Here is a 24591-nt window from a genome sequence, read left to right on the forward strand (position 1 = left end):
CAGTCTAATCTTGTTTGCCTAATTCAAATTATTTTCAAACTCCAAGTCTTAACTTATATGACGGGTCATGCTATCAATTGACAGTGTGGCGTGTTCACACTGACATTCGAAATCTAGGTAATCAGATTTTAAACAGAGAGTGACAAAACTATAGTGGTAAAGGCCCTCTAATTTCTAACCACAAAACACTAGGAATCACCAATTGAATTCTATTCTATCAAAATTGCAATCAATCGATCAAAATAGACAAATTTCGAATAGAGAAAGAGCAACCTAGTGAATTTAGTGAGTTTGGTGTTATCTTGAGCGTGGCCATCATAATTTTTGTCACCGAAGATTCCAGTTCATGCGTACGTGTCAAACCATTTGCAGATTGTGTGACGCTCCAGTGTTTCACATTATAGCCAACACAAACAACTAAGGTCCATTACATTTACATGTCTATGGGATCAATAATCTCATTAAGTAAACCTTGTCCACTAGTTGTGGACCTTTAATTTGAAAAGTAATTCGAAAAAAATTCCACCATTTTAAAAAATGACTATAATACTTTGATTAGTACGCACGTCAACGTACAACTTTAAACAATGTACTAAAATGACCTACTCATATTAATGAAAAAAAAAAAAGTTTAAATGTTAATATGCCAAGAAGATATATAATGAACTTATTGTAATAACCATTTATTTTTTAAAATAATCTTTGTGTGCTTTGAACATCACAGATTAGTCAAAATGTACAGTTTCTCGGGGAAAAAAAAAATTATATGGCCAAAGTTATTATACGAATAGTAAAAAGTCAAAGTATTGCAATTAAATTACTCCTATATATACACTCCATAGAAATATATTTTTTCTAATAAGATATCAATAAATTCTCTTAATAAAAGTCTGTTTAAATTAAAGGGACAAGACCCAATGGTAACCTAACATGTTCGAGTACATGCCACTGCTTGGCTGGTTGCGTCACCAAACACTAGTACTCGAGTATCAATTAGTGCATGATTAATGCAACTTCGATGTTTGACATTAACCAATTTTGCGTAAGAGGTACAATAGGACATGTACGAAATATACTATATACTCGTACATTGTTTGGTTAGAAACGTCTTCTGAGTAAAGTAAATTATTTTTAAATCAGAATAATAAATTTATTTTATTGTGAGATTTTAATGTATTTGAAATTCTAGAAGTGTTGACTATTCATTATTATTGTTGTTTAGTCCTGTAAAAAAATAAAAATTAAAAAAAATAGAAAGACAATACTTTTAATTCATTTACTATCTTGCAAAGTGTTGCTCTTTTAAGTCATTGTTTAATTAAGTCGTTGTTGTAGATATACCCTCAATCCAGCTAACCAAATTATTTATTGCAATTTGTTGAGGGAAGATTCAGAAAAAGATAGCAAGCGAATCAACCAAGAGTAGCATGGAAGAGTTTGAATTGATGTTGGTGACCATTTTACATCATTTTGCACAATTAATTTCTAATATATTAATCACAATTTGTGTAAATTTCTTATAATGTTATATGAGTAATGACGTATATACAACCCTAAGGGATGCAAATAAACATTATGTACATTTGTTTATATTAGTACTCCGTATAAAATTTAGAAGTTATGATAAAAACACGCATAAATTAAACAATTTATACACATAGTTAATGTAGCTATTCTCAATCTTTTCTTTTATTAGTTTTTTATATGCAATCCTAAGAATTTTCCATGATTTATATTATGAATCAAATATGTCATATTTGCTATATTTATTTATTTAATTTAATTAATCATAATTTTTAGTTCACATATGACTCAAGAATCTCACAAAGTCACAATAATACTAGTGAGAAGCTCAAGGAAAAAACAAAAACTTATGAAAATGTTTTATGGAGTAGCTTAGCATGCATGAATGATCAAGTGTTTTGATACCAAATGCAAAAATATCAAACAAAATCGTCAAAGAAGAATACATTGATCTATGTTGTTCACTTCTTGCCAAAACTAGCAATGTGTTAGATTGTTAAATAATACTTTCATATGGAGGATTACATATTTCAAAGGTTGACTAGTTAAGAATTAGCTAGAGTAACTTTTTATCAAACTATAAGATTGCAAGATAAAGTTTAAGAAAATAAGAGACTTGAAATTTTATTCTTGAATTTCGAGAGAATTTTACTTGGACTTCACTATAAGAAAATAACCTTTTCGTAGCGATTATTTTAACCTTTAGTATCGATTGTAATTGCAACAAAAAGTTTTCCCAACGAATGGTCATTCGATACAATATTCCATGTTGCCTTAGCCTTTAGTAGTGGTTTTCAATATTGCTGGGGTTGGCCTCAATAATCGATACGAAAAACTACATCCAATCGTGGTGATTGTAGTAGCGATTATATAATCGCTATAAATGTTGAACTTATTTTCTCAAAAAAAAAAAATTATACATATGATCTTTATAAGATTCGAATATGCAACCTCAAACTCTTATATTAAATGTTTCACCAATAAATTATGACATATTTTATGTATTCTTTGTCAAATAATATTTATATGTCTAGTGTAGAAAAGGCTTTTAGTAATGATTTTTGGGATTTAGTGGCGATTGCATGTAAATGATACGATTTCTCATAATTTTATAATTGTGCAAATATAGTGTGGATATGTATTATTATGTTTTCCGAATTGATTTTATATGGGAAAACCATGGCGATTGTAAAATGATACAATTTCCTTAATTATTTCACAAACATACTTGCATATTGTAGCGAATGTACAATCGCTACAAAATAATCGCTACAAAAAGCCAATTTTCTTGTAGTGATTGAATTCAATGAAAGTGTTATAATCCATGCTAACAAGCAACCGCGTACTCTAAAGATGGATATTGACCTCAACTCAGCTTGTTAACATCCCTTGATTATTGTATTATATAAAAGAAATAGAAAAATTAAAAAAAAAAATCTATGTTGTTAAATAATCTTTTATATGAGTCTCAATTGAACAAAAAATTTTAGCTGATAATTGAACTTCCGGGATAGGTTTTATAATGCTTAAAATTCCACTTTGAAAAGGAAGGGTTAATGAAATTCGAACTCGTGACCCTTATATCATGTTGACTACATACTCTTGATTTTATATTAAAGGACCTTCTCAACAAAAAAAACTTAAGGTACGTGATGTTTGAGGATCAAGAATAAGTTTTATATTTTATCACTTTCAATAAATTTACTAGTGTTATCCTTTATACAAGCAATGATGCATACCTACACGTCACTAACATAGTAGAAGGAATCTATATATTTGAAGATCATCTATATGTAGGTTAAAATGATTTTTGCATTGTGATCACAAATGCATGTGCATGGATTTTGCTTGCTAGCTCCTTCCACGAACCTACGTGCAAATACCCAAAAAATCTTTAGATTGTTGCATGCATGCTATAAAAGAATATATAGCATATAAACACAACTATGTGCATGGTCCCATGCATATCTACAAGTTTATTATTATTAGGCAACTTTTTACAAAATGTTAAATTTCAAATTAACATAAATCATGGCATTTGGGAATTCCCCATTTTGTCTTTTACCTTGAATTTGAGTTTATTTTGACTACATATATGTAGCATTATAGTGTGATTTGGCAAGCAAAAATATACTATATGATATAATATTGAAAAGAAACAACGAAATGAGGGAGTTAAAGAAGGAAGCTTCCCAAAAAGGTATAACGGTCTTATTTTGTGTTTGTTTTTAAGGTCATGTCACTATTAGTTGTTGTCCATGAACATGAACATATGTAGTGGGTCGCTGAAATCTCTGATCTTTTGCATATGAGTTGCTATCGTTATCACTTCTTGTTGAAGGTTCAATTAGTTATTGTTTGATCCTCTACCTCAATCATATCTATGTCTTAAGTTACCCTACACACACAAGTGTACAGTCACGATGATATACGGAATATGATATATGTGTCTATTTTATCCATCTAGTTTATAATACGAGTTGTAGTTACATAATTATAAATTTGTATTAAGATTGAGTGATAAAATAATTAAAAGATTGATTGATGTATAAAGTATAAGAAAATGAGAATGATTCAACTATATATTATTAAAAAAGTATAATTAGTGAAGTGGTAAGAAGCCTTATCAGCAATACAAGAACGATTGAACGAACATCTTAAGTGAATAGTGTAAAAGTTTATGTAGGAATCATTTTAGTCAGGGTTCGTAGGCAAAGCCTTTTGGGAATGGGAGGAGGGGGTAAGGGAATCCCCACTAACCCACGGTGTTCGTGTAATGGGGTTTGATCCCACGATTTTGAGGTTGAAAGGTGCAAACCTTTCTACTAGGCCAAGTCCTTACAAAGAATATATATATCAGGTGCAAATTAATATATCATTATTTAAAAAATGTCTAAAGCTTAATACTTAACTAGCTAATACATACGATGTGTAAATGTTTAGTCCCCCCCCCCCCCCGCCCCTTTTTTTTTTTAATCTTTCATCAAAGACCAAGAAACTCACTATTATCAATTGTAAGTCATACTTTTAATTTACAAGCATGAACAAATAAATTTTGAAGATATTTTTGTTTGATTTAAAGACTAAAACACCATTTTAAAATATGTATGAGAATTTTTGTTTTTGTTTTTGTTTTTTGTTTTTTGTTTTTTTTGTTTTGTTTTTTTTTTTTTTTTTTTTTAATTTATAAAAAGCAAAAATCGAAAATGGCTGAAAGCTTGTATAGGCTGATCATTTCTCCCAATATAGTACTCGTAGTATGACTACTAGTAGTATTAATATTGTTGCTCAAATTTATAGAGTAGAATACGTTGTCTTGAATAGTAAAATAAGGTCAAATCATCAACATTAATTGCCTCCTTATACTAATTAAGTTTGTTAGGTCTTCTATCCTTATCACTTTTCCATGAAAAGTATGAACTCTATTCAATATCATAAACCCTAAATGCATGCCTAAATGTTAGGTACCAAACACCATCTAATGAAATGCCAATTTATTAGATCCGTAGGTATGTAGATCATTTCTCAATGAACTAAAGGATTAATGATTGGAATAATTAAAAAAAAACTATTCTTTTTTTGTGTCTATATATTTTTTTGGTGGTTAAAAAGTCGACAAGTGATGAAAATCGATCCAAAGAATATCAGTGGCGGAGCCAGGATTTATAATGTGGGGGGACAAATTTCAAATGTTTAATAAAATCGACAAAAATTTTGAGAAAAAAAAAAGATGATCACATAAATTGCTTAATACGAGTATATATTTTTGTTATGGAGAAGACAATTATTCTTATATGGCAAAAGAGTAGTTTTTATAAGTTTGATTGCATATTAAGAAAATCATCAAAAAAAAAAAAAAAAAAAAAATTATTTGCTAAACCCCAATTGTAAGTTATGTGATCCCCGATAATTGAAAAATACGATTTATTAAATAATAACCGTTTAAACAATATGAAAATAGATATAATTAAAGGAATTTGGGTTACATTCGAAGAAAAATAAACACAACTTTATTTGACTAGTAAAATTATTACGGTGTGTTCTGTAAAAATAAAATTAGAAATTTAGTTCCAAACACTATAAAGTAAAAAATTTAATTTAAGCACACATAATTAAAGAGATAAAAAAATACGGATATATGTGTTCATTACAAATAGTTGAATAGCACATTATTAATCATTATAAAAAAGGCGGTACTTGATTAAATAGTTAACTGAGAATAGTTAGGCCCTGTTCTTTTGAGCTTCTGGACAGAGCAGAGCAGATTTCAGCAGAGCAAAGCAGAGCAGAGCAGAGCAGATTTTATTATTATTATTATTATTATTATTATTATTATTATTATTATTATTATTATTATTATTATTATTATTATTATTATTATTATTATTTCAGCAGAGTCTCACATCTATTTTTTGCAGATGATAGTTTATTATTTGCAAAAGCTACTCTGCAGGAATGCTCTGTGGTCGCTGATATCATCAGTACTTATGAAAGAGCGTCTGGTCAAAAAGTCAATCTAGATAAGACAGAGGTAACTTTTAGCAAATGTGTGCCACTAGATCGAAGAATGGAGATTGTTGAGACTTTGGGGGTTAGGGAGGTAGACCGACATGAGAAATATTTGGGGCTTCCGACTGTTATTGGAAAATCAAAGAAAGCTGTATTTTTGTGCCTAAAGGAGCGTGTTTGGAAAAAATTAAATGGGTGGAAGGAGAAACTGTTATCGAGACCGGGGAAGGAAGTACTCATCAAAGCTGTGGCTCAAGCGATACCGACATATATGATGAGCATTTTCAAGATTCCAGATGGATTGCTAGATGAAATTCATACTCTCCTGTGTAGGTTTTGGTGGGGTTCGAGAGAGGATGTTAGGAAGTTGCATTGGCAGAGTTGGGAAAAATTATGTCTTCCAAAGGCTATGGGGGGATTGGGGTTCCGTGACTTGAAGAGTTTCAACCAAGCTTTACTAGCAAAACAAGCATGGAGGCTCTTAAAGAGTGGTGATACATTGCTACACCAAACTTTGAAGGCGAGATATTATAAGCGATCTAGTGTCATTGAGGCAAATCGCGGACATAATCCCAGTTACTCATGGAGGAGCATTTGGGGGGCAAAATCAGTGCTACGTGATGGACTTGGTTGGAGGGTTGGTAATGGGCATGACATCAAAGTATGGACTGACCCATGGATTTTTGAGGACCGAAAGGTGGTGTATCCTAATCCATATGGCCAGTATGACATGGATATGAAAGTCAGTGATTTGATGGTGGAGGGTGGTGGGTCTTGGGATAGGGAGCTAGTTAATGATCTATTCCCTAATGATATAAGTGCTGCAATCTTAGCCACACCTCTGTCTAACAGGACTCCGAAAGATTTGTTGTTCTGGAAACATACAGAAAATGGTGAATTTTATGTTAAATCATGCTACTGGCTTGCACGAACTGGTGAATTATTGGCAGGTGATATGAATGATGAGGATACCAAGTTATGGAGAGGGATTTGGCATCTTCGAGGACCCCCAAAACTGCAGCATTTCATTTGGAGTGCGTGTAAAGGAAATTTAGCAGTGAAAGAGCGGCTTGTTTATAAGCACATTACGGATGTTGAGACTTGTCAGGTTTGTGGTGCTGGCAGCGAGACTATTATCCATGCCCTCTTTCATTGTGATGCTGCTGCAGAGATATGGAGGCATAGCAATATGGCGAATTTGCTTGTCGGGGCACCTACTGCCTCTTTTAAGGAGAGATGGTGTTGGTTAGCATGTAAGGTGAAGACAAAGGAGCTGAGATCAATGGGTGCTTTAATGTGGGCAGCATGGTTTTGCAGAAATAAGGTAATAATCAACAATGAAAGAGCCAATGTAGTCCTTGTTGCTGCTGGATATGCGAAGTTGGTAGAGGATTATGGTGAGTATGTGAAGAAGGTGGGGTGTGTTCCTGTTGTTGGACGTAGCAATGGGTTAGTTAGCAATGCTGCTGCCTGGTTTTGTCCAACAAGTGGAGTGGTAAAGGTCAATGTGGATGCATATGTGTGTGCTGGTAGTATGGTGGGGCTGGGGGCAGTGGTGAGAGATGACAGGGGGAAGCTCTTGGTAGCTGGTGTGAAGCGCATTCCTTTTACAACCCCTGCTATTGCCGAAGGACTTGCTGCTAGATATGGTCTATCAATTGCCAAGAGATTCGTCTTTAACATTGTCTATGTGGAGAGTGATGCTACTAGTGTCATACGTGGTGTCCAAGGCAAGAGAAGAGGTCTGACTCCAACTCACCTTATTTATGAGGATATTAGGCATGATAAAGCTTTTTTTGATGTTTGCGTTTTTTCTCATGTTAGACGAGCTTGTAATACGGTAGCTCACCACATTGCTAGGTGGGATACCGGAACTTGTGATGAACTTGTTTGTACTGGACCGTTCCCTCAGAGTACCATTACTTTGGCGGAATTGGATTTAATTTAATAAAAGCTCGTACTACCTTTTCCTCAAAAAAAATATTATTATTATTATTATTATTATTATTATTATTATTATTATTATTATTATTATTATTATTATTATTATTATTATTATTATTATTATTATTATTACTATTATTATTATTATTAAATATTAATTATTAATTATTATTATTATTATTATTATTATTATTATTATTATTATTATTATTATTATTATTATTATTATTATTATTATTATTATTATTATTATTATTATTACTACTACTACTACTACTACTAATATTATTGCATTATTATTATAATCATTAAATTTTTAAAGTTAAATATTAATTATTATTATATTAATTATAATTATTATTAAATATTATTTAATTATTATTATTATTAAAAATTAATAATTAGTATTATCTTTAAATATTAGTTATTATCTTAATATTAATTGCTATTATAAAAATCAATTATTGTTATTATAATTAATATTATTAGTCATAAGTATTATTATTACTATTAGTATAATTACTATTATTATTATTATTAAATATTAATTATTATTGTTATTATTATTATTATTATTATTATTATTATTGTTACTAATAATTATTAATAATTTATTATTATTATTATTATTATCATTAAATATTAATAATTATTTATTATTATTATTTTTTATTAAATATCAATAATTAATTATTGTTATTATTATTATTAAGTATTAATTATTATTATAATTAAATATTAAATATTAATTATTATTAAATATTAATTATTATTAAATATTATTTATTTATTATTATTATAAAATATTAATTATTATTATTAAATATTAAATATTAATTATTTATTATTATTATTAAATATTAATTATTATTATTATAATAATTTAATATTAAGTATTAATTTTAAGTAGAGCAGAGTAGAGCAGGGCAGGGCAGAGCAGAGCAGGGCAGGGCAGAGCAGAGCAGAGCAGATTGAAGTAGAGCAGAGCAAAGCAGATTTCAGCAGAGCAGAGCAGAGCAAAGCAGCTCTAAAGAACGGGGCCATAGAGGTTTAAGAACTTATAATACTTTAAATTTATAAATTATATATTATAAAATGAAATCCAAAACAAGTATATAAAAAAAGGAAAAATTCCAAAAACAAGAAAAATAAGTTAAATGACAACACTTTGTATAAACTATAAAATGAAATAAATATTAAGTATAAAAAGAGGGGAGGGGGGGAGTATACAAAAAAATGTATGAGGAAGGAGTCAAAAGACTCAAAACTAGGAACAAGAGGAGAAAATGAAGCCTTATTCAAGGCCCAACAACCACTAAACCATCTCTTAACTTTGTGATACATATTTGTTTATGTAATGTATATAAACGTTTTACGATATCTTTTTATGCTAACGAAAATCAAACTTTTTTATTTAAATGGGGGGCAGCTGTCCCCCCATGTTCCTATAGTGGCTCCGCCACTGCCAAAGATCGCATAGAATCGAAATCATGTTAACTATTACATACTCAACTGCTCATGTAGTCATATTTTATGAATGAAATACTAGTAAATACTTCGTAATATGTAGTATTATATTTGAACTATGTGATTATCTGATTTCAAGATAATTATATGTTTATCTCATACTCCTACATACATCCTTGATTAGTTAATTAAGTCCATGTTTTTTCAATTATCCCAAAATTAATAATAAAGCTTTGATATGGAGTAGGTATAATTAGGACAATGATCAAAATAATCTCCAAAAACGTGAAATCTTGTTATTCTATTCAATTTATCTATTTATTTTATTCAAAACAATGTTTCATTATCATCACTATGAAATAATGTCAAACTAATAATATTTTTAGTCAAAAGTGTGCATTATTAGACATGCATGGTACAAAATGCAAATGAAATTTTTATAAAGAACAGATATAGGGCCTGTTCTAATACATTGAAATTCAGTTCAGTTCAATTCAGTTCAGTTCAGTTCAGCTCCTGATTTCCTTCTCTTATAAAAGATTCATTTCAGTTCAGTTTAGCTGAGTTCAATTAATGAGAACAGACCCATAGTATAGACGTATAGTATGATAAGTGTCGTCAAACATTTACATATACAATATGTTATACTACCTCCGTTTCATTTTAGTTGACACTTATTCCTTTCTAAGAGGTTTTTTTTTTTAGTTGACACGTTTTTTATTGGGGTAAATTTCTTACCTTGTATTTACAAGCTAACCCACTTACTTTTTCATTCTCTCTCACTCTCTCTCATCTTCTTAATATATGTGCCTAAATCAAATGTGTCAAATAAATGTAAACGGAGGAAGTATTATATGGCAACTTGACCCTTAATGTAAATGGTTAATATGAACGGAATATATTGTTTTGTACGGAGTACCTTTCTTTGCTATTGCCCATCAATATAATGGCATGGACCAAGCTATGTCTTTCTTTTTTATTTACTAGTAATTCTTGTTCGTTGCTTATAGATGCAATTTTAAATATTGAGTACTTGAGGTAGGTCACATCAAATTATACCGAAAATCTATATCTATACTTAGTATTTAAAAAGTATAACCAAGAAACTAAGAAAGGCACATGTCTCCATCCATTCTATTACACTTCTCTAACCATAGTGCCACATGTCATCTTACACTATTATTTTTTTTTTTTACACCATTTTTTTTTTAATTCTTTCATTAAACTTACACTTCATCTCTCCCCTTTAATTCAACCTTTTCCTATTCTCTCTTTAATTTTAGCCCTTCCACCTTCTATTTAAGCCTCTTTTCGATTAAAGTTCCAAAATTTTAATTTTTTTAATCATGTTTCCGATTACATATTATACCCTATAATGACTTACTGATATTTCCTCACTTATCTCTTAATACAATTTTTCCGATTACATATTATATCTTATAATGACTTGCAGATATTTCCTCATTTATCTCTAAATACAGTTTCATATGAATAACCCGTGCATTGCATGGGTAAGAAGGCTAGTTTATAAGTAATTAACTGGTCTACATAAATTTATTTGTCCATTTAGAATCAAGAGATTACCTTATGGGGTACATTATTATTGATGCATTAATTGATATATGTGGTTTCTAGTACATTTAGGGACATAGGGCATTAGGGCAGTCAAGCAATGCAAACTACTACTACCTCCGTTTCTTTTTAGCTGACACCAGGCCCGTATCTGACCCAGGGCAGCCGGGGCAACCGCCCATGGCCCACGGATGGGGAGGGCCCATTTTTCAGCTTTTAAGTTCAGTAAAATTACCGATATATTAAATTTAGAGATACATTTGTCATCATGTTTGTTTGTGTAGCTTGGTGGTTAGGGTAAATATTTAAGGTAAAAGTTTGTTTCTTGATCTGTAGTTTGATTACCATTAGCCACATTTTGTTTTTTTTTTTTTTTTTTTTTTTTTTTTTTTTTCCCTTAAAATACTATATATTGATGTATACAACTATACATAAACCACTTTTTAAAAACTATATATAAACCACTTTATGTAACCATCTTTCTTTTTTTTTTTTTAAAGGAACTTTTTATTTCTTTGTTTATTTATAATTGTAGCCTAAATTCTTGTTATTTAACTATTTTTGTAAATTTATAATTACAGCTTAAATTCTTGTTTCTATTATCTTTGCTATTATAATAAAATATGTCAAAAAATAAAATAAAATATAATGGTTATAGATTATGAACAAGATCAATTTCATTCGCAAGAGAGAATCGATCATAACGTTATGTCCTTATCATACCATATAGTTGTAGAAGTACATTATATTTTACCATTGTTGGCATTGTATATAGTTTAATTATTATAAGGGTTTTTTTTTAAACAGTAGTCAAAACTAGATTATTTATTGAAAATGTTTTTTTTATTTTTTATTTTTTAGAAAGATTATTTGTTCAAATTAAAGTAATAATGAAAAAAAAAATTACATAAAGTAGGGCCCAATTTATTTTTTCGCCCTTGGGCCCCCAAAACCTCATAAACGGCCCTGACTGACACGTTTTGACTTTAGCACTATTCATCCATCTTCCTTTGACCGTATTTTGTGCTTTATACGTAATGAAAAATATAGTCACGTGGGATCTTGTTAGATTCGTCACGTTATATACTTTCAATTTATCAACTTTTCATATTTTTTTGCTTATCGATAATTAAAGATATTAATGATTGAATAAGTGCATTGACAAATGTGACCAAAAAAATGTGTCAACTAAAAAAAACGGAGGAAGTATTTCGTATTCAATAGCAATGGTAAAGATATAGGGTTAACACACGTAAAACGTAATACTTTAATACTGTAAATAGTTTGTGTATTCATGCATCATCTACCAAAAACTTTACCATGTATTGTGTACTTACCCTCTATTTATACACTTGTGTATGGGAAAAGTGTATATTGATAGATAGAAAAAAATCATTGTTTGCGGTTGCGACCTTGGAAACGCGAGTACATGATCAATTTGATACATCACTTCAAACAACATTGTAATTAGGTATTGAAAGTTGTACATACACGATGGACTTGTGCGTGAAGGGTTTCATTCGATCAAAGTGCATGCTAGAGTTATCGAAGAATCTAACATAACACATACACAAATGAACTTGATATATTTGCTGGATAACTCAATATTGACACAAAATCGAACCTGCAACCGATCCAATCCATATTTATCTGTTTGTCATCTCTAAAAGGCCAATATGGAACATTTGACCTTTATAAAAATGGCCTAATTGCCCTAATCCACCATTATTAATGATCAAGTTTCCTAATCCATTTGATATATAATCTAATTCTTATAGTATTATTATTATTATCACTAATACCAAATTTTTTTAAAAAAATTTGACGTCTAAGTCCAAGTAATGAAAGCTGACGTGGACAGACAAACGAGTCACCATTGACACGTCAAACTCAAAAAACGAATAAAGCCGCGTTTGTTTGTTTGGATGACCCTTTCTTATTCTTCTTCCTCCAACCTTTAACGCGCTTACTCTGGACCCCACTTCTTCTCTCTCCTCAAAATTCTGGGTAAAAATTTCTGAAAGATTAAATTTTTATTTTATGTACCATCCATACAAAACAACCCCTAGTGTAGAAACAACAACACAAATCTTGAGGAAGAAGAGTGAAGTAGTATTATTTTCTCTCTCTTTCAGGATATGGGGAGATGGAGATTGTGTTTGAGTAACAACAGAAATTATTTTGGATTCTACTTATTTTTCTTCAATTTCTTAGCTATATATAATTGCCCACAATTGGTTCTGTGTTTCATGTTGTTTTCTGGGGTTTGCACTCTATGTGTTTGATGAAATGTCTCAGAAAAGAACCCAGGATGATTCTTCTTCTGCTTCTGGGTTTAGTAAGGGTAATTTAGAGGGTGTTCATATTCCTGATGATAAGCGTCATAAAAGTGTTCCTTCTTTTAGAAGGTGAATTCTTTTTTCTCTTTTGTTTTCTGGGGTTTTGTTTGTGTTTGTTTTGATGGTGAATTTGCTTGGTTTGGTTGTTTTTGGGATGGAATTAGGTTGTGGGGTTGACTTGATTATGGCAACCATTGATACCCATTTGAGGAAACATGCACTGATGATTATTTCTTCTTTACTTTGATAATTGTATGTATGATAATAATCCATTAGTCCACAAATAATCGTCCTATTAGGTTTTTGGGCGCGCATATTAGAAAATTAATTGAAGTAGTATTGTATAAGGTTTATAGGGTTTTTTTTTTTTTTTTTTTTTTTGCAATTTGGGTTTACTGAGGTAGTGAGTGTGGCTTGAGTATGGTAATTTAATATGTAGTGATGAAAATGGAGAATTCAATTACTTTTTCGACGTTATTGTTAATAAATTACATACCTTTTTGCTACGAGAAATTGTTTTACTTCTTAAATTTGGTTGCAATGAGTTGATTCTTGTACATACTGTGAAATTAGAAATGATTTTCGTTTTGTGGTGATCAGAAATTTTAGTGAATTGTTCAGAATAAGAGTACTATTAGACATTATTGGAGTAGTTTACATTGTCAAATTGGACTAGCCTTTTTAAAGGGTATATATATATAATTATTTAAGCATTTTAAAAGAGGATTTTCATGGTGTTTATATGACTTAGTAGTAATTGATGGGCCATCATTGGTCTCCCTAAGTTCAAAGCTAATTATTGCAATTATGCAATAGTTTCTTCTATGAGAATTTACTTGGCATCCATTTTAGAGAGCTCATAATTCCATAGTTAAAGGTTAATGTAGAAGTGAATGCTTGAGTGACTCAAGTTGGGGGGAAGGAAATAATTTCAACAATATTTACAGCACTTAAGAAGGTTAAATGAGAAGGAGCACTCTATAATAGTGTAGAGTGCGGAGTGACTGAATTTTCCAAAAAAAGGAAATGCAACTTCCACTTTGGCTTTCTGTCAGATTGTCACAATGTTGATGTCTTATCCATTGAAGCTTTGCTTATGCATCATTCAGAATGTGGTTTATGCTGGGTTCTAATTATTTGGTTGTAGATTAAGTATTGTTAATTCATTTTGAATATTAGCAGTCATAGTTATATGCAATAGAAATTAACGATGCTTTTCTTTGACATTTTAGTGTGGTTCTGGAGGTGATGAGACAAAAGAGCTTTCAAAATGCATTGGAGCCTATGCTTCGTAGAGTTGTAAGTTCACTGAAATTTTATTTTTTTTCTGTAGACTATGGAACATATGCTTGATGATTTTAGGATGTCACTGAGAATCACCATTTTATTTTGCCTTTGTCATTTTTGTGAAATATAAGTCAAGCCAGTTCATTCACTAGCAAAAAATGCAACAAGACTTTTCTTGATTTACTCTTGTTTTAAATGCATTGATACTATTTGGTCATTTTGTCTTGTGTGATATTGGTTGCTATACCAGTTGCCAATTGTTAAAGATAAATGCTACTCCATAATTGCTATTGTGGTGGTTTCAACAAATTGGCTTGGATTGTGAAAAATGTAATTGTAAACTTAGATAACCCTATACAGCCAACAGTTACTACATTAGATAAATTGGTGGCTCTAGATAGTTGCGGTCTCAACCCTGTCAAACTTGTCTCTGATACCATGATATATGGATTTTCTCGCATGTGTTTAGGTCAAGGAAGAGGTAGAGTTAGCAATAAAGAAGCATGTCATGAAATTGAAGCGGTAAGAAACTGTCTTTTGATGACATTATTGGCTAAAAGATGGCTATAGTATTACTGAAATTGATTTACTGCCAGAAATGACTATTTTAACATAATTCAATCTTCTGAATTTTTCTTAGGAATTCCGATGAAGATTTATTTCCTTGTGAATCTAGAAATCTGCAGCTAAAGTTTTTGAGCACTCTCTCTCTGCCTGTGTTTACTGGAACCCGAATAGAAGGCGAAGATGGATCTGCAATTAAAGTTGTTCTAATAGATGCTGCTACTGATGAAGTTGTCCAGTATGCTAATGAATCCTCTGCAAAAGTAGAAATTGTAGTTCTTGAAGGTGATTTTGATGGTGACGAGGGTGAAAACTGGACAATAGAAGAATTTAAAAACAATATTGTGAGAGAACGGGAAGGAAAGAAACCTCTTCTAACAGGAGATGTAAATGTATATCTGAAAGAGGGCATTGGTTCTGTTGGTGAAATTTCTTTCACAGATAACTCAAGCTGGACACGGAGCCGCAGATTTAGACTAGGGGCCAGGGTGGTTGGAAACTCTGATGGATATAGGATTAGAGAAGCAAAGACAGAATCCTTCATTGTCAGGGATCATCGTGGAGAATGTGAGTAGCTTGATTTCTCTATTTTTTCTTATTTATATGGGAAATCTGAATATTGGTATATATATTATCTGTCGAAAGAACCTTCACTAGAAGATGCCACAATGCTAACCTTAGTAATTAGCTTCAATGTATGACTGATCTACACGTAACTGTCTTCTCTTATAGTGGTCTGGGAATTTTATCTGCTTATTTGAAGTAAAAAAACAATGCTTATTATACAGATTTGTTTCTTTACTCTAAAGAGATTGTGTCTACAAGATCAATTGTTTTTTTTCTTAATAGTTGGATACTTGGATGAATTTATCTATAGTAATTGCAAATTGTTGTTATATTATGTGCTCATTGAGTTGATATTGGATGATGATTAAACTCAAAATATATATTGATGATTATTAGTGTCATATCTTGAGGATTAAAGCAACCTTTTTATACTTACCATGTTGAATAAGAAAGCTATCGGGCCTTTTTGCAGTGTACAAGAAACACCATCCTCCATCTCTAACTGATGAAGTTTGGCGTCTGGAAAAGATTGGAAAAGATGGAGCATTCCACAAACGACTGAGCATAGACAGAGTGAGGACTGTGAAGGACTTCCTGATTTTGCTCCATCTAGATCCTGCAAGGCTAAGGAATGTAAGAATCTTGGACTTATATACCTGACTTAAATTTCCATTTAAGAATCTACAATATATATTTATTTTTTAAAAAAATGGAGCAAGTATCTTTTGGACTGTATGTAACACCTTCTAAGCTAGATTCTTGATTTCCCCCTCACTATCGTGTGATCAAATATGGTTAAAACTACTCATGCCTATATATGTACTTTGAGTGTTCTTTGTGCGTTTCTTTTGTGCTAGGCCACATGGTTTATCTCTCATAAGTTGTTCTTGGACATATATTCAGATATTGGGCTCTGGTATGTCTGCCAAGATGTGGGAAATAACCATAGAGCATGCTCGGACATGTGTACTTGACAAAAGAGTATACTTGTATTATTCACCTATGTCTCAGCACAAGAATGGTGTGGTCTTCAATGTTGTGGGACAAGTAATTGGATTTTATTCGGAAAGCCAGTACATTCCATTTGATAAGCTATCCGAAAATGACAAGGCATGCTTTCTAACTTCTAAATGTAAGATGCCTCTTTTTTCTATGTGTACTTGTATGTCAATTCTAACAAAATTTCGATCAACATCCTTTCCAGATTGATGCACAAAGAATGGCCACTGAAGCTTTTCAACATTGGGATGGAGTGATAACATTCGAAGATATGAACTCCCTCATTGGTATGTCTTCACACACAGCAAGCTCTGCGAGTACGGAGACTTCAGATGCAAATAAGCTTGTGACATCGCAACAGATAGGCAGTATTGACTATGCACAACCAAGCACATCTCCTTCTGATGGTTTCTCTCCTCTCTACACATTGGGAAGCTTGAACAGCCCAGATGATTATTCTTTGCCCGGTTTAGATGCCTTAGATCTGAGATATGACCAAACTCTTGATATACCTTTACAAATCTCTAGTTCCTTGTTTTCCCCTTCTCACTCCATAACACAAGCTTTCCATGATGATGAGCATCTAGGTTTCATGGACATCGATTGCCCCACTATGCAGTCTACAAACATGATCTTGGACTCGCAAGCTGAATTACAGAGTGTATATAGTGGTTTCTTAAGGTCTCGTCCTTCTAGTCAAGCTGTTAGGGGACAAGCTTACAGAAGGTGGAGAGTTGTTTCAAGTGTTCTAAGATGGCTTGTTAGACGAGCACCTTGCCCCAGGATACAAAGATATCGCTAGGTTTTTCATTTTTTTGGCTGGAGATTGCAGATATAGGAGCTAGAAGTTGCCTTCAGGCACGTGCTTTCATAATGTGAGAGGTATGAGACTCTATTGGCTGTATATATCACCTGTAAATTTAGGCGATTCTTGAGAGATACCTTTGGAGTAATTAGACGGTGCAGGAATATCACGTCATCAGTTCTCTAATTGCGAAGCAACACAATTAGAACTTATGAATCAAGCCTGATCGGGTAAGGTGAATGTTGTGTATCAACTCGTGAGTGGTCGGGACAATGGATGACTTGGTGATTAAGGTAGTTTTTTCTTTTACTTTTGAGAATGTGGGTTTATGTAAATATTAAAGCCCTTATTCTGAGAAAGTAGGTTACTAAATTAGGTCTTGTGAATGGTTTTCATCAATTGAAGTCAAAATCTTTTGAACTTGGTGCCTGTATAGAATCATTTCTGCGACCAATAGAGCCCGCTAAACTTTATGTTTAAGTAGAGGCTCGCAATCTAATGAGAAATTAAATAATTGCTGCATATCCTTTTTTTTTTTTTTTGAATAGCTGCATATCCTTATTTTGATCATATGGTACTAGCTTTTCATTTTCTACAATTCATTTTTAATTCACCAAGGCTTTTTTTCTTTTTCTTTTTTTTATTTATTATTTTTTATTTTTTTAAACGGATAATTCACCTTGGCGACCTCTATTTCACATTTCTTGCGACTTTGAAGGGTGCACGGAGTCTTAGGCAAAATTTGTTTGTGAGTGTAAGATAGAGAGAGAAAAATAGGAACGCATGTGATGAAGAGAGAGATAGTGAGAAATGACAACCTTAAAAAGAAAGATCACATTAGTTGCAAATAATGTGTAGTATTCATTTTTGGTAGAAGTTGCAAAAAAATATGAAACGGAGGTAATATATGTTCATTTTTATTAACAATTATTCACTAATATATATATCTTGCTTTTGTAATCACCTTTAATCTAGACCTTATCTTTTTTTTTTCTTCATTCAATCTATGGGAGTATTTTTCCTCCTAAAGTTTTGTGTAAAAAAGCAAATGAGACTTTTATTTAGAGACCGAGAGAGTACACATCATAGTCACGAATGGCCTGCATCAGTGAATTCATTATCCATCAGCATCAAGAATAACACATTTGACTGGTTATCAGACAAAAATATAAGAAAAGAAAAGGAAAGGAAAAAGAAAAGTCAAGTTAAAGAAAGTGTTGAAATAATTGAGCTAAAGTTTGGTGGTTTAGATAAAATACATGACTGGTACTGGACTACTAGTGATCAAGAAGAAAAGTAACAAACTCATACTGTCAAATAAAACAGCATAGAAATGGAGGGTGAAACTTCAAGGCATGTCATGGTACTAACATACCCAGCACAAGGCCACATAAACCCCCTTCTACAATTCACCAAGCTTATGGCCTTGAAAGGAATCAAAGCCACCTTTGCAACCACTCGTTACACTGCCTCCGCCATCCAAGCCCCTGGTATAACCATTGAGCCCATTTCTGATGGTTTCGATGAAGGTGGGTTCAAGCAAGCTTCAAGTCTACAAGCCTACTTAAACTCTTTCAAAGTCATAGGTTCAAAGTCACTTACTGAGTTGATTCAGAAGTTCAGTAACTCCTGTTATCCTGTTGACTGTTTAGTTTACGATTCTTTACTGCCTTGGGCACTTGATGTGGCTAAGGAAATGGGAGTTTGTAAAGCTGCTTTTTTGACTAATTCTGCTTCTGTTTGCTCCTTGTATTGGTACCTTCATCATGATCTTCTTTCTCTGCCTCTGACACCTGATAGTTTTCCTCTGGTTTTGCCGGGACTTCCTGATCTTCAGCCTTCTGACTTGCCTAGTTTCATCGCGCACCCTTTGGAGTTTTCCGAGTATCTTGGATCAATCATGGAGCAATTTTCTACTCTGGAGGAAAATGATTGGGTTTTTATCAATACATTTGCAGAACTGGAAACCGAGGTATGCCTGTGATAATGTAGTCTACTGTAGTACTGTACTGTAATTTGATCCAACTATCAGAAATACTTTTTTTAAGAAAAATAATGAAGTATGAATATAAGCAAATGTGATAATGAGATGAAGTGAGGTTTCTTAACAGTGGTAAAAGAGGATCGAAAAAGTTCCAGTAATTTGGGATCAAATGAAGTAATAACCTGATCTAAACATGACTAATTTTGAAGAAGAGGTTAAATTATCAATCTTAGTTATTATCTTATGAAGTCGAAAGGTTGAGCTGTAGATTCTAGCTGAAACAATGACATCTGACTTGCTAGATTGGTATCAATATCGTAGAATTTACAAGGTAGAGTAGTTGATACTGCAGTCTGCAGAAGTTAAAGAGTTTCCAATTCACTTCTCTGTTTTTTTGTTTTTTTGGTTCCTTGTTTCTAGATAGAAAAGGCGATGTCAGAGAAATGGCCATTGATGATGGTTGGACCGATGTTGCCATCTGCATACCTTGGACAACAAATGGAGGACAGAGAATATGGAGGAAGTCTCTGGAATCAAGCCACAGAAAACTGCTTAAGATGGCTAGACACAAAACCCTCTAACTCAGTAATTTACATCTCCTTTGGAAGCATGGCAGAGATACCAGGAAAACAGGTAGAAGAAATAGCCTGGGGTTTGAAAAACTTGGAAAGCCCTTTCCTTTGGGTTTTCAGGGAATCAGATACGAAGCTACCTCCCGAGTTTCTCTCATCACTCAACGATGAAATTGGAGTAGTTGTATCATGGTGCAATCAGTTAGAGGTGCTAGCCCATCCAGCCATATGCTGTTTCATCACACACTGTGGGTGGAACTCAATGTTGGAGGGCCTGAGTCTTGGTGTGCCTATGCTAGCGATCCCTCAATGGAGTGACCAGCCTATGAATGCGAAGATGATGGAGGACGTTTGGAAAGTGGGAGTGAGAGCTAAAAAGGGTAGTGAAGGCATTGTAAGTCGGGAAGAAATAGAGAGAAGTGTAAGGGAGGTTATAGCAGGGTTGAGCAGCGAAGAAATAAAGAAAAATTCTTGTAGCTGGTGTAAGCAAGCTGTTAGGACAGTAAGCAAAGGCGGTAGTTCTGAGTCAAATATAGACAAGTTCTTGCAGACGCTGCAGAAAAAAAAAGCAGCACAAAGCTATAAGTAGAGAGTAAATAATTAATGTGTACTTCGAATATGCCATATTAGTTGTACAATATGGATTCAAGTTTCATCTGAATCTACAATATAGAGCTTTCTTTATATATACAGTGGGGTGCTTCACTGCTTTTGACTGCAAGGATTGTCAGTGGTAAGTGTTGTTTAGACATCCTGATCATTCCTCAAGCTCTTGGAATCTTTACATTTTGCAAGATTTGCTGTCATTACACATTTCATCCTGTAGGGAAAAGAAGTTGGTCTAGTTACGGAGGGCAGAATTTGAATAAATCTACTTTAATTTAGCAGGAAATCAGATACCATAAGAGCTACTTAAACAAGACAGCTTACAAAAATAGAAGTGATTGTCAAAACACACACACCCACACACGCAAAGGCAGTAAGTTCGACATTTTATGATGTTTATAGCTTAAGATGGCATAAACTTGTAGGATTTTCTCAAATATTATATTGGGATGTGAATATTGAAGTATAAAAAATGCAAGATAAATTGATAAAGCGTTTGCGTTTAAGATATGGAGTACTATAATGAAAATGCTATTAAATTCAAAGCATTGATCTGACTGCAGAGTATACCTTCTTCCTTCTTGATGCAAGGATCTCTTCTATAGGCGGCCTGCCTGAAATTACAAATATGGAGTATATATTACTGTAATGTAAAGAATTATGAAAATTAGGTCTTATAAAACACTCTTGGAGTAATATTGATAGGTTAGTATGAATTACCTGTTATCTGAAGACGGTATTTTGCCCATACACCGTAAACTGCTTCTGCTATAGTTGCAACCTGAGCAAGAAATAATTCCCAACTAGCATTAACACAATATGTAGAAGTAAATAGTCTGATGTACTGAGAAAAGATGATGCAGAGGACTTACAGGCTCAAATTTCGTGATTGCGTAAACCCATCCAAGGCCAACAGCCTCATACAGTTTCCTGAAAGCCTGCAGTCAATTTTATCAGTGAGTTTCTATGTTAGTAAAATGTGCCATACCAAATCACACTTCAGACATCACTGATTATTGATTAGCAATAGTAAAGTACCTCAACATTTGTTACTACAGTTCCATCAGCAAGAATGGCATGAATTTTACCCATAACCTATGTAAGTCAGCAAGAAAACAACATAACATCAGTTACTTTCGAGTATTTATTGCAATTTCCGTAAATAAAGATTAGCGTTTATATCCTACACTCGAGAGCATGATGCAAATCACATTCAATTACTTAAAGGAAAACTTTTGTATACACCCAGTTTTCAGTAATTTACTGTACATCAGGTACACTTTTGTCACATTTAGTGTCACTTTTGTCAAATTTAGTGTCACTTTTGTCAAATTTATCAATAAAGCATAAATAACTCTTATATATGTCACGGTAACTTTTGTGCGTTTTAGTGTAACTTTTGCACATTTTATTGTCACTTTATAACGGATGTTCATTATTTAAAAGTTTGTGTTACTTAAATGAGGGGGGGGGGGGGGGGGAGAGAAGGGGAATGAAGAAATTACAGTATTGTAATCAAGGCCTTGATTTTCTTCCGGTGAGTAATCTTCAGAACCTATATCAACAAACTTGATAGCTCCATATTGTTTATCCCTTTCTCTCAATATATTCACCTAATCGTTCAATTCAAGTCATCATAATTCTATATTAAAATAAATAAATAAATAAATAAATTGATGGAATAAATTTTATTTATACCTCCCTCATACAAAGTGGGCAATCTCCATCATACAACATTTTAATTTTCCAATTTTGATCATAATCTTGCTTCTTTTCTTCATCTTTGTTGGGTGTTACTGGGTTCAATGTTGTATCTTGAATAGCACGAATCGAATGTCGAAAAGCTTTAAATTACCCATCAAAACAATCATTTCTGTTAGAATTTACAATGTAATTTCATGGGTAATGATCAAATTCATTCCAAAATCAAGTTTACAAATGAAATAGCATTATACCAGGATTGGTTTGTTGAAAAGGAAATGAACGTTGGAAATGAGAGGGAGTCTTTGAAGTTGCAAAAATTGCTGCTGATGTATGTAATACTGGGTTTGCTCGTCTTCTTCCTATGGAAATTGCATTTCTCAGCGCCATTTTTGAGATTTGTGTAGGGAAAAACTGATTTTTCGGGGGATCTTTGATGGTTTGTTATTATTGTTAATTTGTTATGGTGTATGAATTGATTTTATGATTTTTTTTTTTTTTTTTTTTTTTTTTTTTTTTTTTGCTGCCTATGGTTGTGTAACGTGGCAACAATTGATCCACGTAAAAAGTTTGTGTGCCAAGGGCCCAATTAAAAGGAGGAGGTTATATAAACGGAGGGTTGAGAGAGATTTAGAATTGTTTCACATGGGTAAGTTAGTCATTTTATGCAGAATTTAAATTTTGTCAGTTTAGATTTAGTGGTACAAAATACACTCTCAGTGGTACAAAATATAATTTTAGTGGTATTTAAAAAAAGTTTCAAATGTCTAATTAGGCTGTCAAATAATACTATTACATCTCAGTGGTACAAAATACACTCCCAGTGGTACTTAATGCGATTTTAGTGGTACTTATAAAAATCCTCAGTGGTGTAAAATATACTCTCAGTAGTTGTGGTCCCAATTTTTTTTTGTCGTTTTTGCACGTGAAACCATTTCTGACTCCAAAGGTGGGTCCTACCTCACCTTTTTTTTTCACTCTCTCTATCTCTCTCTTCCTTTCTCCCTCTTCCAAGTACATTTACTACATTATTTTATGTTGTGAGACATTTTACCCTAGAAATTTACTTCCTCTTAAAAGGAGGAGGCCATGCGCCATGCTGATTTGGCTCACCTATTGTGCCACGGAGCCTTAGGTTTTTTTTTTTTTTTAGACAATGAGTACTTCATAAATAAAGGACAAATTACAACCTAGGAGATCTAAAATAAACAACTAAAAACAACCAAACCCATTTAGCTAAACCATTGGAGGGAAAACGAAGTGAATGATTACACCCTTGTACATCATTCCAAATACCTCGGAGCTCGGATAACCAAAAGATTTTGACCAAAACCTTTTCATGGACCACAAGTTGCCAAACGAACCAACACCTTGGAGAAGGACAAATAATGCAAGCGAACACTAAAGAAGGGAACCGAAACTTGCTATAAGACCTATGCAAAATCCCGGTGGAAGTAGTGTAGAGACAATACACCCGAAAGTCGAAAGCACCCTGTTGCCGGAAAAAAGACCCATCACATGACTCCACTCCTAGGTATTGAAGAGCATAGCCACCTCCTAAGAGTCCGGGAGCCAAACCTCGAGAGCCGAATTTTTCCACGGCTCTACCAAGTGAAACCTTACACCAAAATGCAGATTTCTTTCCTGCAATTCTACCTATATAGAATGCAAGAAAATGGAGGACTTTGCTTACCCCAAACATTAAAGATGGGGAGCCTCCTTCAAGATTGTAATTTTTAATGATGATTGTCTTTGTCATCACCAACACCAACACTGGGATGATAGTCAATGAATGAAGACCCAAATCATCCCGCAACCAAGAAGCAACAGGACAGGCGAACAAACCTCTCCCCTCAAACTTACCTTCTTCCTGCAAATTCCAAATGCAGGGGATACTTTTTGCTTGCATAAATACCGCTAGCCTCTGGAAAAGAGCACAAACACAGAAGACAGCACCCAAACTATCAAAGAGGGAAGCCATACATGCAACATGACAACCTCCCATAACACGATCCCACCCCGAACAAGCAACTAAAAGGGTCACCAACCAAACTAGCAAGGGATTGTTTATCCTTACAACCCCTAAAACCAACCAACAAGACTCCAAGAACAACAACACTTCATAACCCTCCATAACTAGAACTACTTTAT

General features: G+C 32.8%; 3 protein-coding genes across 4 annotated transcripts; 2 read left to right on the forward strand and 1 right to left on the reverse strand.

Annotated features, from left to right (window-relative positions):
• Positions 1 to 12989: 12989 nt before the first annotated feature.
• Positions 12990 to 18099, forward strand: LOC145602584 (calmodulin-binding protein 60 A-like). 2 transcript variants are annotated; one of them, XM_081658776.1, is made up of 7 exons: positions 12990 to 13424; positions 14588 to 14654; positions 15112 to 15164; positions 15283 to 15773; positions 16246 to 16406; positions 16677 to 16905; positions 16978 to 17107. In XM_081658776.1, exons 1-7 carry the CDS (start codon positions 13306 to 13308, stop codon positions 16980 to 16982), a joined length of 1125 nt encoding a protein of 374 aa, XP_081514902.1. In that variant the 5' UTR covers positions 12990 to 13305; the 3' UTR covers positions 16983 to 17107. The 2 variants fall into 2 exon arrangements, with proteins under 2 accessions (XP_081514902.1, XP_081514895.1); XM_081658769.1 differs by having other exon boundaries at positions 12995 to 13424; positions 16677 to 16883; positions 16978 to 18099.
• A 149-nt stretch (positions 18100 to 18248) lies between these two features.
• On the forward strand, positions 18249 to 20854 carry LOC145602601 (UDP-glycosyltransferase 74B1-like). The gene is made up of 2 exons (XM_081658785.1): positions 18249 to 19549; positions 19982 to 20854. Exons 1-2 carry the CDS (start codon positions 18911 to 18913, stop codon positions 20720 to 20722), a joined length of 1380 nt encoding a protein of 459 aa, XP_081514911.1. The 5' UTR covers positions 18249 to 18910; the 3' UTR covers positions 20723 to 20854.
• On the reverse strand, positions 20720 to 22917 carry LOC145602620 (uncharacterized protein At5g50100, chloroplastic-like). Its single transcript, XM_081658798.1, has 8 exons — positions 22695 to 22917; positions 22438 to 22583; positions 22245 to 22352; positions 21778 to 21834; positions 21612 to 21677; positions 21460 to 21520; positions 21310 to 21353; positions 20720 to 20953 (listed from the first exon to the last, which is right to left on the reverse strand). Exons 1-8 carry the CDS (start codon positions 22828 to 22830, stop codon positions 20915 to 20917), a joined length of 657 nt encoding a protein of 218 aa, XP_081514924.1. The 5' UTR covers positions 22831 to 22917; the 3' UTR covers positions 20720 to 20914.
• Positions 22918 to 24591: the final 1674 nt, after the last annotated feature.

Source organism: Chenopodium album, chromosome 2 (assembly GCF_948465745.1).
Source record: "Chenopodium album chromosome 2, dcCheAlbu1.1, whole genome shotgun sequence".
Classification (NCBI taxonomy): domain Eukaryota; kingdom Viridiplantae; phylum Streptophyta; class Magnoliopsida; order Caryophyllales; family Amaranthaceae; genus Chenopodium; species Chenopodium album.